At 36.2% G+C, this 14551-nt stretch overlaps 2 protein-coding genes across 2 annotated transcripts in view; both read right to left on the bottom strand.

Annotated features, from left to right (window-relative positions):
• Nucleotides 1–247, bottom strand: part of LOC107715495 (structural maintenance of chromosomes protein 6-like) — a 30495-nt gene extending 30248 nt beyond the window's left edge. Inside the window, exon 1 of the mRNA XM_016521650.1 lies at nucleotides 169–247. The gene's annotated coding sequence lies outside the window, so the exon portion shown is untranslated. The remainder of the gene's footprint in view (nucleotides 1–168) is intronic.
• An 8521-nt stretch (nucleotides 248–8768) lies between these two features.
• Nucleotides 8769–11701, bottom strand: LOC107715509 (regulator of G-protein signaling 21-like). Its single transcript, XM_016521662.1, has 5 exons — nucleotides 11529–11701; nucleotides 11367–11408; nucleotides 11223–11284; nucleotides 9827–9993; nucleotides 8769–9727 (listed from the first exon to the last, which is right to left on the bottom strand). Exons 1-5 carry the CDS (start codon nucleotides 11597–11599, stop codon nucleotides 9542–9544), a joined length of 528 nt encoding a protein of 175 aa, XP_016377148.1. The 5' UTR covers nucleotides 11600–11701; the 3' UTR covers nucleotides 8769–9541.
• Between the last annotated feature and the right edge of the window lie 2850 nt (nucleotides 11702–14551).

The raw sequence follows: 14551 nt of genomic DNA on the forward strand, positions 1-14551 counted from the left end.
TTCTGCTAAAATGTTAACGGACACGCGACCGATACCAATTACTGTTAGCTCCTTAAAACCACTGCAGACATGTAAAACAGACAAGCGGAAGCTATATGTTAGTGATTATTGTGTTTTTATGTCAAGTTTTATGACAAAAGTCAAGTGTGAGAAACAGACACAACATACCAGTAAACCCTCCTGCTCCTCCTCGCGCGCTTTCTATGACTGCTCACAGAGCGCGATGGCGTCAGGTCACTTCCGGCTTTGTCTCCACCAATCAGCTAACTCTCAGCCAAGAGGAAGGTGTTTTTTTTTCTTCTTCTCCAATTCTCCATATACAATGACTTGTTATTATGAGTGAAGGAAGGTGGTTGGGTTAAAAATGAATGTACTTTCAAAATGTATTTTCACAAACATCCTAATCCTTTCCTAATGGAAAAAAAAAAAAAAAAAAAAGTGTGTGAAGCATGCGAATAAACTAATTTTTCAATTCAGCAAAGGAAGAATAGAACAATATAATTTCAAATCACCGATCTATAAATATTCTCTATTATAGATCAGTGTTTCTAATAAAAAAAATATATTTAATAAAAAAAAAATTCTATCTACTTTTCGCAAATTTGTTCATGTGTACGATATAGGGATTATATAGGCTATTTATTTTTGTATTCATTTGCATATTGAAATTATCAACGAAACCCATATGTAATACTCAAAATAACCACCAAAAGGGCAAAATAATAACTTTAAATAATTAAGATTTTAATTTAATTATAGCCTATATAAATATATAGCCTATGTCCGGATACATTCTAAATCATTTTGTAAAAGATTTTGTATGAGTTCTTAAAATACTCAAAATAACCACCAAAAGTGCTCAATAATAACTTTAACTTTTTACTTTTAACTTTTAAATGACTTTTTACAGTTTCTAGTGCATTTAGCAACACGTTTGATCAGGTGACTCCATAAATAGAAAACTAATCTAATCTAATCTAATATATAATCAGTGTTGGGGAGTAACTAGTTACATGTAACGGAATTACGTAATTTAATTACAAAATAAAAGTAATTGTAATCAGTTACAGTTACTAAGAAAAAATGTGTAATTAAATTACAGTTACTTATGAAAATGTTAAGGATTACAAAGGGGGTTACATATGACTTTTTCCAGACACACTCCCTAACCTATTACATTTCCAAAGTAACCTTCCCAACACTGTATATAATACAATATAATATATAAACTGGTAAAAATGAGTTGATACAATGTGTGTACAGATTGAATGTCAGTAGCTTTTCATTAAAGTGCCTGCCACTCTCCACTAGATGACGCTATTGACCACATTTATTATTGAAGCCAATCCTTTGAAGCCATGAGCTCTTGTAAAGTGCAGTCTACAGATACTGATTTGACAAGCATTCATTCTGACTTGATACTAAGCACTACTCTGGGCTCTGGATAAAGATTGGTACAGTATATTTTGCCCATCTTGAGTAAATGCATTAACAACTGGAAAAGGAGCCTTAGACAACTTTAAAACTGAATATATTAATGAAATAACTGAATACATATATTTAATGAAAACTCATTTAGTATAATTCAGCTTTTATTATTTTACCATAATTCTGCTGCAGATTAAAAACACAGCCAGTTAGTTCCTTAGCAAACTGTCAGCATGACTTCTCAAAACTCTCTGCTTTGCACAGAATGTCACTTTACTGAAAGAGGAATAAACTTGCTTACCAAAGATCACAATTTTGGGGCTGCAGTATGGGGGGGGGCAATAGGGATTTCGCCTAGGGCGTCAAATTGGCTAGAAACGGTCCTGCTGCAGTGTCTCGCTGACCCAGGACCAGTTAGTGCCTCAGTGTCAGCATTTCATTTGTCATTTCTACAGGAGATAAAACTCATGTCAGACCAGGCTCAACACAAAATCGGTCAGTCACCACTCATCCTCCAAGATGCACAGACTCCTGCATATCTGAATGAAAGAATCAAGGACAGGCATTATTCTCCATCAGGCTATAGATTGTCTGTTGTGCTTTTAACCTTGTACAAGCCAAGGACCCCCATAGTGTATAGAGAGAGATGGAGCATGGACACCTTGTTACTTATTATATAATACTGTTATTGTTACATATTGTTGCATAGCTACCATATTCATTTGACATACTTTGTTATGATTCTTATATTGCAAAGCCACTGAAATAATCACTATTGTCTGTACTGCATTATCACATTGATAGACTGAAACATATTAGCCTACATTTTAATTATGTAATATATTAAATGTAGGCTATTTGAATGTTTTTAACGTTAAAAAGGAACAATTAAACTATAAAGTAAACATTATCATTCATTGGATGAAGCAAACTTAATGTTTAAATGTTAAAGCAATTGTAGGCTCTAATTGTTTGTTTGTATTTTTGCGAATTTGGAGCCGCCTAGTTAAGTGAGTGGAATTCGCTGTTGCACTGTTGTAGCCTACGGCGGAGAGCTGTACACGTGCATTTGTTGCTGCCATAAAGCAATTAGTCATTTTTGTGGAATTTCGTTCCCGGTTATCAAATTTACATACTCCTGAAAAGAAACACAAGCCATTCGTTATTAAAAGTCAGTGAACCAACAGAATGATTTTAAAACTGATATTTAAAGATGGAAGACTTACATACAGTTGCATTAACGCATATTTATATATGCAATAGCTGCAATATCCTTATGGTTTAAATATTCAGTATGGTGGTAATTAAAAAAATTTAAACATTCAGAAATATATATAATAATAATAATAAATTATATATATATATATTGTGGCCAGCCTAAGGCACACCTGTGCAATAATCATGCTATCTAATCAGCATCTTGATATGCCACACCTGTGAGGTGAATGGATTATCTCAGCAAAGAAGAAGTGCTCACTAACACTCAATCATTTGTGAACAATATTTGAGAGAAATAGGCCTTTTGTGTACATAGAAAAAGTCTTAGATCTTTGAGTTCAGCTAGTTTTGTTCAGTGTATATTGTGAATGTACACCAAAATAATGAACAGTGTTGTTTTATTAAACTTCAAAAAGAATCCTTACACGTATAGACCAGGGTAGCATCATATTTCATTTAAAATAAAAATTTAGGCTATCTTTATAAAGAGAGTGAGGTAGACAGACAGAGAGAAAGACTTTTAGGAGACCAAAAATTCCATAAAACAGTTTTGAAAGTTGCGAGTTGGTAAAAAGTCTGTGATCTAGGCCTATATACAGTGTGCCAGTGTGAAGACTACGTTTATTCTTCAAAGTCTGGTTTTCATTTGCATTAAATTCAAGGTCTAAGATGTGCTACTAGTGATGCAAAGCATGAACATTAGATAATGAAACTGACTTATCATGCTTTACCAGCAAAGACAATGGGAGAATCAGAACCAAGGTCAAGGAAGCAGAGAAAGTCTGAAGCTAGAAGACAGACAAAAAAAAAAAAACATGGTGGAAAGAGTTATTGATGGACAGGCATGGGTATTAATATCGCTCTCAAAAACTCAAAAACTCACTAGCATCAGTAGTTTACATAAAATCCATAGACGGTTATTCAGAACTTTGTCGGTAGATGGCAGTGTTGTGTCTAAAAGCATTGTGATACTAATGAATGCCTCTTTAAGGAGCTATGTGTTATTGTCATGCTTAGATTCATTAAAATAACTTAAGCAAAAAAAAAAAAAAAGCTTCTCAAGAGACTGAACCCACTGATCCACCTTGGCATGTCTGAGACAGTCTGAAGGAAAACAAACAAGAGCCCTAAGATCCTTTGGTTTACAGCCTTTATTTATTATAACAGATGCCAATCAATAAGTGTAGATTTCCTCTCAAGAAGTGACTTTGCCATTTTGGGGTTTTCCCAGGGTAGGTATGAAACTAGGTATGAATCTCCAAGTCCAAGATTTTCAACTGTGAATTAGATGCCTGAAAAGATTGTGTGTTTGTGGTGCAAACGATTTCGCTTACATGCTTTGTCAGGTCTGAAAATGTTTAAATGTGCTGTCCTTTCCAAATCTTGCGACCTCCATTTGCTGTTTTGATATCAGTAGATCAAACAGAATGAAATCATGAAAGGATGTGGCTTGCGTGTGCGCTTGAACACGGTTAACCTCTGTTTTGACGTCTCAAACACACAAACCGTGTCAGCGTGAGCATGTTTTATGATGACACATTAGTACACGCACATCACCAGTAAAATGTAACTTGCGAATGCTCGAGTAGTGCCAGATTTACGGCCATTATAAGCATCTTTAACAACATGCTCTCATGGCAATTTTGTAATTATTTTATGTTTTGGTGAATTGGTGGTGAATTCATATGAATTTTCATACAATCTGCATACGCCCAAATGTGGATTAGGATTGTAACCCAAATGTGAAACTGGGTTGGACCATTATGCAATTGTACAAATTCATACATGTTTGCCACAAATTTATGTAATAGTTTATGAAACAGCGTTTTCTCACAAGATTGGGATGTCTTTAAATCTGCTTTGAGTTTAAATAGAAGTAAAACAGGGGTCCCAAAAAACACACACACACACACACACACACACAGGTTTACTATCTTTGTGGGGACTCTCTATAGGCGTAATGATTTTTATACTGTACAAACCGTATATTCTATAGCCCTACACCTAAACCTACCCCTCACAGACAACTTTATGCATTTTTACATTCTCAAAAATACTCATTCTATATGATTATAAGCTTGTTTTCCCACCAGGATATAAAAACAAGGTCACACACAAGTCAAGTCAAGTCACCTTTATTTATATAGCGCTTTTAACAATACAGATTTTGTCAAAGCAGCTTTACAGTATCAAATAGGAAAATAGTGTGTCAATAATGTAAAACGACAATAGTAAACACTCAATTTTCAGTTTAAGGCAGTTCATCATTGAATTCAGTGATGTCATTGTCCAGCTCAGTTCAGTTTAAATAGTATCTGTGCAATCAAGTCGACGATATCGCTGGAAATTAAGTTTTCCCAACTAAGCAAGCCAGAGGTGACAGCGGCAAGGAACCAAAACTCCATCAATGACAGAATGGAGAAAAAAATCCTTGGGAGATACCAGGCTCAGTCAGGGGGCCAGTTCTCCTCTGGCCAGACGAATCAGGAGTTTGTTCCATGCTGCAGCAAAGTCAGATTGTGCAGAGGACTCAACTGGTTCCTGTGGTCTTGTGCCGATGGCCATCCAGGTGACGAGGTCTTCACTGGGGATCTGTCTCTGGTGCTCATCTACTGTAGTTGTCCTGGTCTCCGCTGACATTCAGGGCTGTAGAGGTCATCTCTAGGTGCTGATCCACCATATTGGCTGGATGCGGACTGGATCCGGGTGACTGCAGTGACCATCTGATCTGGATACAGACTGGATCTGGTGGCTACGGTGACCTCGGAATAAGAAAGAAACAGACTAATATTAGCGTAGATGCCATTCTTCTTACAATGTAACAAGTACATTGGGTGTTATGGGAAGTGTTCCCGGTTCTAGTTGACCTAATTAACGCAGCGTAACAATCCTTTAATCCTTTAACACACACACATACACATACATAATCAGAAAACTTACTGGCTTCTCTCAGCCAATGGTGTGAGTTTTGGACGGGCTAACTGTTAGTAGCAGAAGAGGGAGTGTCTTGGAAACCTGTTTAGAAACAATTAATTTTGCAGTTTGGTGGTGTGATTAATGATTACCTTTACTTTATGAATGTATGTTCTACTGTGTAAAATGTGACCGCTGTCTCAGCTTCTGGGGCTTTAGCTTTATATTAATCACACATCAATTTCTCTAAAATCTTTGGTGTAGCCTAGTCGTTAAACATCTGGTAAGGTCATAAAAAGATTATGGGTTCAGCGGATGAGTGAACTATGAATAGTCAGCATAGAGTCACTGTGAAAGGCCCTTGGAGAAAGACACCAGAGAAATTGCTTTGGTAAGTAAATGAACTGTAATTCAATGAATTTGCTACATGAACAGAATTCTGACACAGAGCACTTAGTTAAGCTAAGTTAACGCACACAACAAAGAAGGATAGTTCAATACACAGTCTTTAACGAGTTTGTTTGCCCATATAATCTTAAGGAAATTGTGTGTAAACTTATTTGGCTTGCTGTCCACTGATGAGAGGCTCGATGAAGCAGCTTCAACTCGAGCTCTGATATACCTCCAGGTACTTGATATAGGATGATTACGAAGGGCAAGGTACCTAAGATGAAGGTGGAGTTTTGGGGAGGTGGAGGGATGCTGGAACAGCTGAGACTGTAGAGAGGTAAGCATCTGCTTATATTAAACATCTGGTAAGATCATAAAAAGATTATGGGTTCAGCTGATGAGTGAACTATGAATAGTCAGCATAGAGTCACTGTGAAAGGCCCTTGGAGAAAGACACCAGAGGAATTGCTTTGGTAAGTAAATGAACTGTAATTCAATGAATTTGCTACATGAACAGAATTCTGACACAGAGCGCTTAGTTAAGCTAAGTTAACGCACACAACAAAGAAGGATAGTTCAATACACAGTCTTTAACGAGTTCGTTTGCCCATATAATCTTAAGGAAATTGTGTGTAAACTTATTTGGCTTGCTGTCCACTGATGAGAGGCTCGATGAAGCAGCTTCAACTCGAGCTCTGATATACCCCCAGGGACTTGATATAGGATGATTACGAAGGGCAAGGTACCTAAGATGAAGGTGGAGTTTTGGGGAGGTGGAGGGATGCTGGAACAGCTGAGACTGGAGAGAGGTAAGCAGCTGCTTATATACTCTGGCTGTTGATTGAAAGATTAGATGGGCTCGCTCCTCCCTAACTTACGTTAAGGAACTTAATTTAATAAATCCACAGGGAAACAACAGAGAAAATTCAACACAGCAAAGCAAAAGCAAATCCACATTAATAACTGGCAACTTAAAGAACTGAATGGGCAGACTTTATACAAATGCAAGAAAGGAACTAATGGCTATAATTAACTGAACACAGATGAACTGAATAAGGCAATCAAGGGGAAACACAGGAAACTAGGTCAAAGGAACCAAAGGTGCGTTCACGCCATATCGAAATTCCCGAATTTACGAGATTCAAACTTGTAAAAAGCGTTCACGTCCTCATAGAACTCGTAATTACAACTTGTTAACTGGGAGTTATCTGAGAGCTACGACTTATACCACGTGACCTCTGTACCACCTGACCACCGCAGGCTCTGTGTAGGCGTTGATAGTGTTGCCATAGAAAAGCATAATTCAGAGTCCGAGGACGTGAACAGCTCTGAGTAGAACGTCACGTGTTGTCAACTCGAAATTACGGTAATTACGATATGGTGTGAACGCAGCATAACTAGGCAGGAGAACAGAAGCAGAAGGAAACATAAAAGTCCATAACTGTGACAAATTCATCTTTGGCCATGCTGTTGTTTTAACATTTACTGATGTATTTTGTAAATAACAGATAATGTGATGTTAAACCATCTTCGATGTTTTCATCTTATATGGTAAGGTAACTTACAGTTAACCAGTTACGAGTCAATAGATGATGCCTGGTGCTGTCTTTATATGCTCTTGTCACACATATTGCTAACATATTTATATCAGATTTTTCACTATCAAGGTGATATTTAATAAAAGTTTTTTTTCAAATCACATGACATTGACATATATTTTTATGCATCCCTTTCTAATGAGTCATACACCATAAAGTAATTTACAATATGCTGCTTATTGTGGTTAACAGTAAAAGACAATGTAAGTAAATTACCCAGAATTTTTAAAGAGCACCTGACCAGCCATAAAACCTGCGATATTCTCACAGAGGAAATGATTTTTTTTCCCAAATGAGCATTATAGGAAAAAATAAACCAGACAGTACGTGTGTGATGTGATTATTTTTTGTTAGCTGAGGGGCATGTCAACTTCCTGTTTGTCTGTGATATTTGAAAAGAGTACGGTGACTATCACACTATTTGTGTAAATAGGGAAGTGGTGACAGAAAGTCAGGCGTCATCATGTGATGTTACCTCATCCCCTCCCCCCACAAACTTTCGGTCATGAAACAGAAAGCAGCATGCTGAAGGGGATATCCAATATACATTTCTTATAACTACGTCTGTTTATTACACTTCATATTACATATAGCAAAATATATATTTCTTTCATTTTAAAGAAAAGTCCCTAAAATTTTGCATTGCTTGCTGTGGCCCAAAAAATATTTGAGCAAAAAAAGAAAAGAAAATGTGTGTGTGTGTGTGTGTGTGTGTATATATATATATATATATATACTGTATATATACACACACACACATGATGCTATAGCATCATTTATCAGAACTTTTGAACCATTTTGTTTTTAAATGAACAGAATATCAGTTGTTTTAAAGGTAGCACTTTAGCTTAGGAACCATTTTCTCACTATTAACTAGTTAGCATGCATATATTACTAGCATATTGACTGTTTATTAGTACTTATAAAGCATATATTCGATCTCTTAATCCTTACCCATAACTAAACTACCTTACTAACTATTAATAAGTAGCAAACTAGGAGTTTATTGAGGCAAATGTCATAGTTAATAGATATTTAATTGTACAAATTTGTCCCCAGACTAAAGTGTGACCATATTAACATTTAAAACTTAACAACCATCTTTTTGTTAAATAGTTTTGCTGCAGAAGTCTTACTTCCTTTTAAATAAATGTCACTTGGCTTCCAAATAAATCTTTCAGACCTCCCCAAACTAAAAACAAAAACAAAAAAACAACAACAACGAATGACTTTCTATTTACAGTTGTGTTTATTAAGTTATTAAACGGCTCTTAAAAATGAACATCCAGACAATCTGGATCTCACGTTTTTTTAAGTCCATCATTAATTTGCCATCCAGAAATCAGGAGTTGATGCATCCAGCAAACACAAGCCAAACTTTTTATATCACTTGTTGACCTCCTGAAATAATATCCAAATGAGAAATCTTAGTAAAAAATTGAAATGGCTAGGTGTGTTATACATATTATTGTGAGAATATCCCATAAGTTCCCCACTGGACACAAAAACAGTGGGATTTACATTTGCTCTGTACGTTGTATGTTTACAGATCATTTCATGTCCATGAAATTGTCGTTGCTCATTGAGTAATGAGTTAATATTAAAGAATTAAAATGTCATTAGTATTATTCCCGAGGCATCTCATGCTAACCAGATTTGACACTCATCAAAGTAATAAAGTTAAATAAGGTCCATATGGTGTTCCTGTGGTTGCAGCACGTTTGAGATCTCCTGTGGTTCATCACAGGTGAGCTGTACAGAAAGCTCATTTGTCTTTGTATATCCCACAGCCACACAGAACAATAGAGCAGTGTAATACAGTACATATAAACAATAGCTTATTCAAGCTTTTTTTGTGGATCACAATGTCCAGTGCAACCCAAGTCCAGGCCTGAATCTCCACAAAGCCTGATTACTCCACGGCCATCTTGTCCATTGCTCCAACAGTCCCACAGATGTGTTTGGAGTCCTAAAGTCCTTCATTCAAGATGTTCTCAGACCTTAATCCGCTGTGAGACTGATTCCAGGAGTGATCTGTACATGTCCGAGCGAAGAAACCTGGGATAGGAATCCCTCTCCATAAGACCGTAGACAATCCTCTGAGCTTCATCGAAACACACTCTGGTGGGAGCTTGGACGTTCTGCTTGATAAGATCTCTTGTGACGTGGTCGATGTTTATCTGAGGAGAGATTGACGGAGAATCATGTTGACGTTGATCGATTACTCTATCGATTAATAAAACCACATGGAGATCTTCTTCGGTGCACACTGTTCTTACCTCTTTGGGAGCTTCTGCCTTGATGTAATGCTCGAATATCTTCTTGGCCCTTGAGAGTAGTCTGGAGGAACTCCTGATTTTTTTGAAGTCTTCGCATACCAGCCAAAATTCAATGTTCTCATCGCTGAACTCCGATTTGAGGAAGGTGTGGAATGTTGCCATGCCATCTATAAGAACAAACCGCAGGGTTAGTCTGTTGCTCAATGTGAGTGCATCTGTTTTACGTCAGTGCAGCAGCCACTGGGCCTCAGTAAGTGTTTGGAGACTCTGAAAACTGAATTTCATCGCAGTGGATACAAAATGAGTATAAAAAATATCAAGTGGCAGCTACAAATAAAAAGCGCTTTTCTCAGAACCGAACCATTTTTTAAATTAATTTTAACCAACTGGTGTCAAGGTGCTTGATCTTTATAATAAATAAACATCTTTGCTTGATATTAAAATTTATTCCATGCTTTGAGATATTTTTGCACTCTCTCACTATGTATATATATATATAGAAGAAAAAAAAAAAGATCCAAACCAAGAAATTTATGTATGCAGATATGATCTCTAAAAAACAAACTGAAAGCCAAAATCAGCTTCGGTTTTACAGCAATTATTGGACATTAAAAAAACATTAGACCATTCAAAATTTTTATTTTTAAAAAATTTTTTTTTTTAAAGGCTGCATTTATTTAAAAAAAATACAGTAAAAGTAATAATTGTGAAATATTATTACAATTTAAAGTAACTGCTTTCTATTTGAATATATTTTAAAATATAATTTATTCTTCTGATGGAAAGCTGAATTTTCAGCAGTCTTCAGTGTCACACGATCCTTCAGAAATCATTCTAATATGCTGATTTGCTGCTCAAGGAACGTTTATTATTATTATTATCATTGTTGAAAACAGTTGTGCTGATTGATATTTTGCGAAAACCATGATACTTCATTCTTTGAAAGCATTTTTTGATGAACAGAAAATAAAAAAACAGCATTTATTTCAATATCTGTTATAACAAATGTCTTTACTGTCACTTTTGATCAATTTATTGCACACTAATTAAAAGTAAATTTTTGAATTATTATTTTGAATTATTATTATTTAAATTTTTATGTGTGGCTTATGTCTCCAAACAGCTTTAGTAAAACCGAAGCTGCTTTTCTCTACTCTTTTGCATACATATACCACTAGTTCAGGTCAGTTGCTTGATCCAGCTATCTGACCATCTAGCAAACAGTGTAGGCTTTGTTTGTACATTTTTGCCCTGACCTACATAACATAAATTAAAACCACAATGGAAAAGAAGTGTTCGTGAATGCTGTTGTATTTATGAATACAAAATCCATACAAGTATGTGTGCATAATGGCACGACTTAGATTCAATAAGTAATTATGTGTATGCCTCTTACATTTGGATCCAAGAAGGTTTTCCAATGACTGGGACCACAGCAGAGTCTCACTAGGGTTCAATCTGTTTGAATAAAGCATAATGAGTGGATGTTCAAATGCAATCCTAACACAATAGTGATTATAAGAGAAAAACTATAGCTTACTTGTCTGTCAACAGGCAACGAAACCGCCACTTGTCTAGTCTCCTGAGGAGGGAGAATTTTTTTTTCCAGTTAAATTTGTATGACAAAAGCACCAGTTCCATGATATACATACTGTTTTTAACTCACATTTCAAAAGTAACTGCAACAATAACCAACACTTACCTAGGACTGACTGGTTTATCCTCCTTGTTCATGTTCTTTATTTCAGTTGAAGATGATAATATAGTTGGCATCGTAATAACTTTTCTGGTGCTGATATGTGCTGTTGTGCTTCGGTTATTTCAGTTAATAAGAGCGGGCTGTTCTCACAACTCTTTTTATACCGTCTTGTCTTGGCGTCACTTAACCACAATGAAAGAGGAAGTTTTTGGGGTGACGCTAACTAGCTTAGACAGGCGCAATAGTGTTTCTGTCTATGAAAGCAGCTACAGCACGGCTGTGTAGATGCAGAGATGCAAATCAGACTGGAAAGTTCACCGGCAGATCTTTTGCATCAGATCTCTTGTATACAAGCTCTGTGTTTGTGTTTCGCCAACAAACAATGGCTGTGCTTTTTTGATATGCACGTCTTGTTTGCAAGTGTTATTGCTTTTTCCATCTTTAATATACTTTGGTGTATTTTAGTAAATTGGCCATCTGAACTGATGGCTACAATAGCCAACTGTATGACACATTCAACGTGTTGAAAAAAACAATTTAAATAGTGCCAAGATATTTTGTTGTATCATATTTTCAATCCTTAAAACAGTAAAAATGTATTTAATGTTCAACAGGCATCTGAAAGTAACCAGAAGACACTTTTCGCCCACCATATAGTTTCAGAAAACCTTGCAAGTGTTTTTGTAATAGGTGTCAAGTGATATCTTGTTGTAGCTAATCAAAAGAACTTTTAATAACCATTTAGCATCCTTATGCTAAGCTAGAGGATAAGTGAAGGAGTTGCAGACACATAACGAAAGAAAAAGTTTGGTTACAAGCATGCATGATACCATTGCTGTCCCAAAACAGTAAATTAAACATGAATTAGGGAAGCTTTTTCCAAATGCAGCTTTCAAACAGGGCAAAATCCCAGTTTTGCAATCTCTGTTTTGTTATCTCAAGGTATCTCAAGATACTTATTTACTACTGATACCAGAGACCATTGTTGGGAAAAAGTTACTTTTAAAAGTAATGCATTACAATATTGGATTAGTTACTTTTTTAGTTACTTTTTATGAAAAGTAATGCTTAACGTTACTTTTGCATTACTTTTTCCTCATCTGACCTGGGCTTACTTGTTTGATTTGAACATAAAAAAAGTTCTATTTATGGCAGAAGTAAAAGCCCTTTCACACCAAAAGTGAAACGAATGAGCTTCAGGCTGAAGGAAATGTAAATTGAGAAGCTCAAACAAACCTTTCAGCTGTGCTGCCATTCTGGATTGCATGAAGAATAGGACAAAAGAGAAGAAAGACAACAATCACTAAAAACGTAGCTTATTAGTATGGATGAATAGGCTCATTGAAGGTCAGCAGCAAAGACACTTTAAAGGGATACTCAACCTCAAAATGAAAATGTTGTCATTAATCACTTACCCCCATGTCGTTCCAAACCCATAAAAAGCTTCGTTCGTCTTCGGAACACAATTTAAGATATTTTGGATGAAAACCGGGAGGCTTGTGACTGTCCGATTGACTGCCAAGTAAATTACACTGTCAAGGCCCAGAAAAGCATGAAAGACATCGTCAGAATAGTCCATCTGCCATCAGTGGTTCAACCGTAACGTTATGAAGCGACGAGAATACTTTTTGTACACGAAGAAAACAAAAATAACGACTTTAATCAACAATTCATCGTTACGGTTGAACCACTGATGGCAGATGGACTATTTTGACGATGTCTTTCATAATTTTCTGGACCTTGACAGTGTAATTTACTTGGCAGTCTATGGGACAGTCACAAGCCTCCCGGTTTTCATCCAAAATATCTTAAATTGTGTTCCGAAGACGAACGAAGCTTTTACGGGTTTGGAACGACATGGGGGTAAGTGATTAATGACAAAATTTTCATTTTGGGGTGGAGTATCCCTTTAATAATGCTAATAAAATGGGATTAAATACATTTTTGTGTTAACATTTAATTATTACGAGTTTGTGTCATATTCTGAGTTTGCATTTCACTATTTTTTTAATGAATTTTGAGGAATACTGAATCTGTTTTTGTGCCAGTAAAATGAGTAAATTCATGTTCACATTAAGTCTAGAACTACATTATCCATCATGTTTACACAACACACACAATGCCTCTGCCGATTCCTCTCAGCATGGGCACAGGAGAGCTGTCAGTCAATGAATGGTAAAACAAAGTAACTGGCATTACTTTGGAAACGTAGCTCAGATATTTTCTTGTAAAAAAAAAAATTTAATGTGTTACTTTACTAGTTACTTGAAAAAGTAATCTGATTACGTAACTTGTGTTACTTGTATTGCCTTTACCCCCAACCAGGGGCGTAGCAATAGGAGGAAAAGGGGACAGAGTGCATAGAGTCCAGAGACTGAGAGGGGAACTGAGGGCCCCCCACCACTGAAAGTGATTTTGAGGGGCTCCATAGCAAATTCTGTGCAATGGGCCCAGAATCCCTAGCGAATCCACTGCCACCAACACTGCCAGAGACCATGGTTAGCATAGGTAACAACAAAAACAGATAATTAATCGAATCCCTGGAGTTGCAGGGACATTTGCTTGTGGTTTGTAAGAAATCTGATTTTGCACAAATCCAAGTAAAATTGTAAAATAAACGGTCCCAAGGCTTAGGGATTTTTGCTAAGGAAAACAATGTATTGTCTACTGAGACATGTCACTTTAACACAACAGAAAGCCCCATTCAAGTCAACGGTATCACTTCTGTTTTTGCTTCCTGAGACTTCACTTGTTATGACAAATATGTATATATAGGCCAATTATATTTCAGATATATACTAAATATATGCTGTAAGCAGCATGTTTTATGTTATTGATTTTGGTATGGAAAAATACCAAAACATATTGCAAATTGTACTTGAAGGGACAACAGAATGCATTTACAGCCATAAAATACGCTCAGGCTGTGCATAGGCTTCAGCATCCCTGCACCCCTTCAAGAGGTTTGTACATCATGAGATGTAGGCCTATATCATGAACAACAGGCACACTGCAGCTTCTTCATG

This window comes from Sinocyclocheilus rhinocerous, unplaced genomic scaffold (assembly GCF_001515625.1).
Source record: "Sinocyclocheilus rhinocerous isolate Xijiao unplaced genomic scaffold, SAMN03320098_v1.1 scaffold510, whole genome shotgun sequence".
Classification (NCBI taxonomy): Eukaryota; Metazoa; Chordata; class Actinopteri; order Cypriniformes; family Cyprinidae; genus Sinocyclocheilus; species Sinocyclocheilus rhinocerous.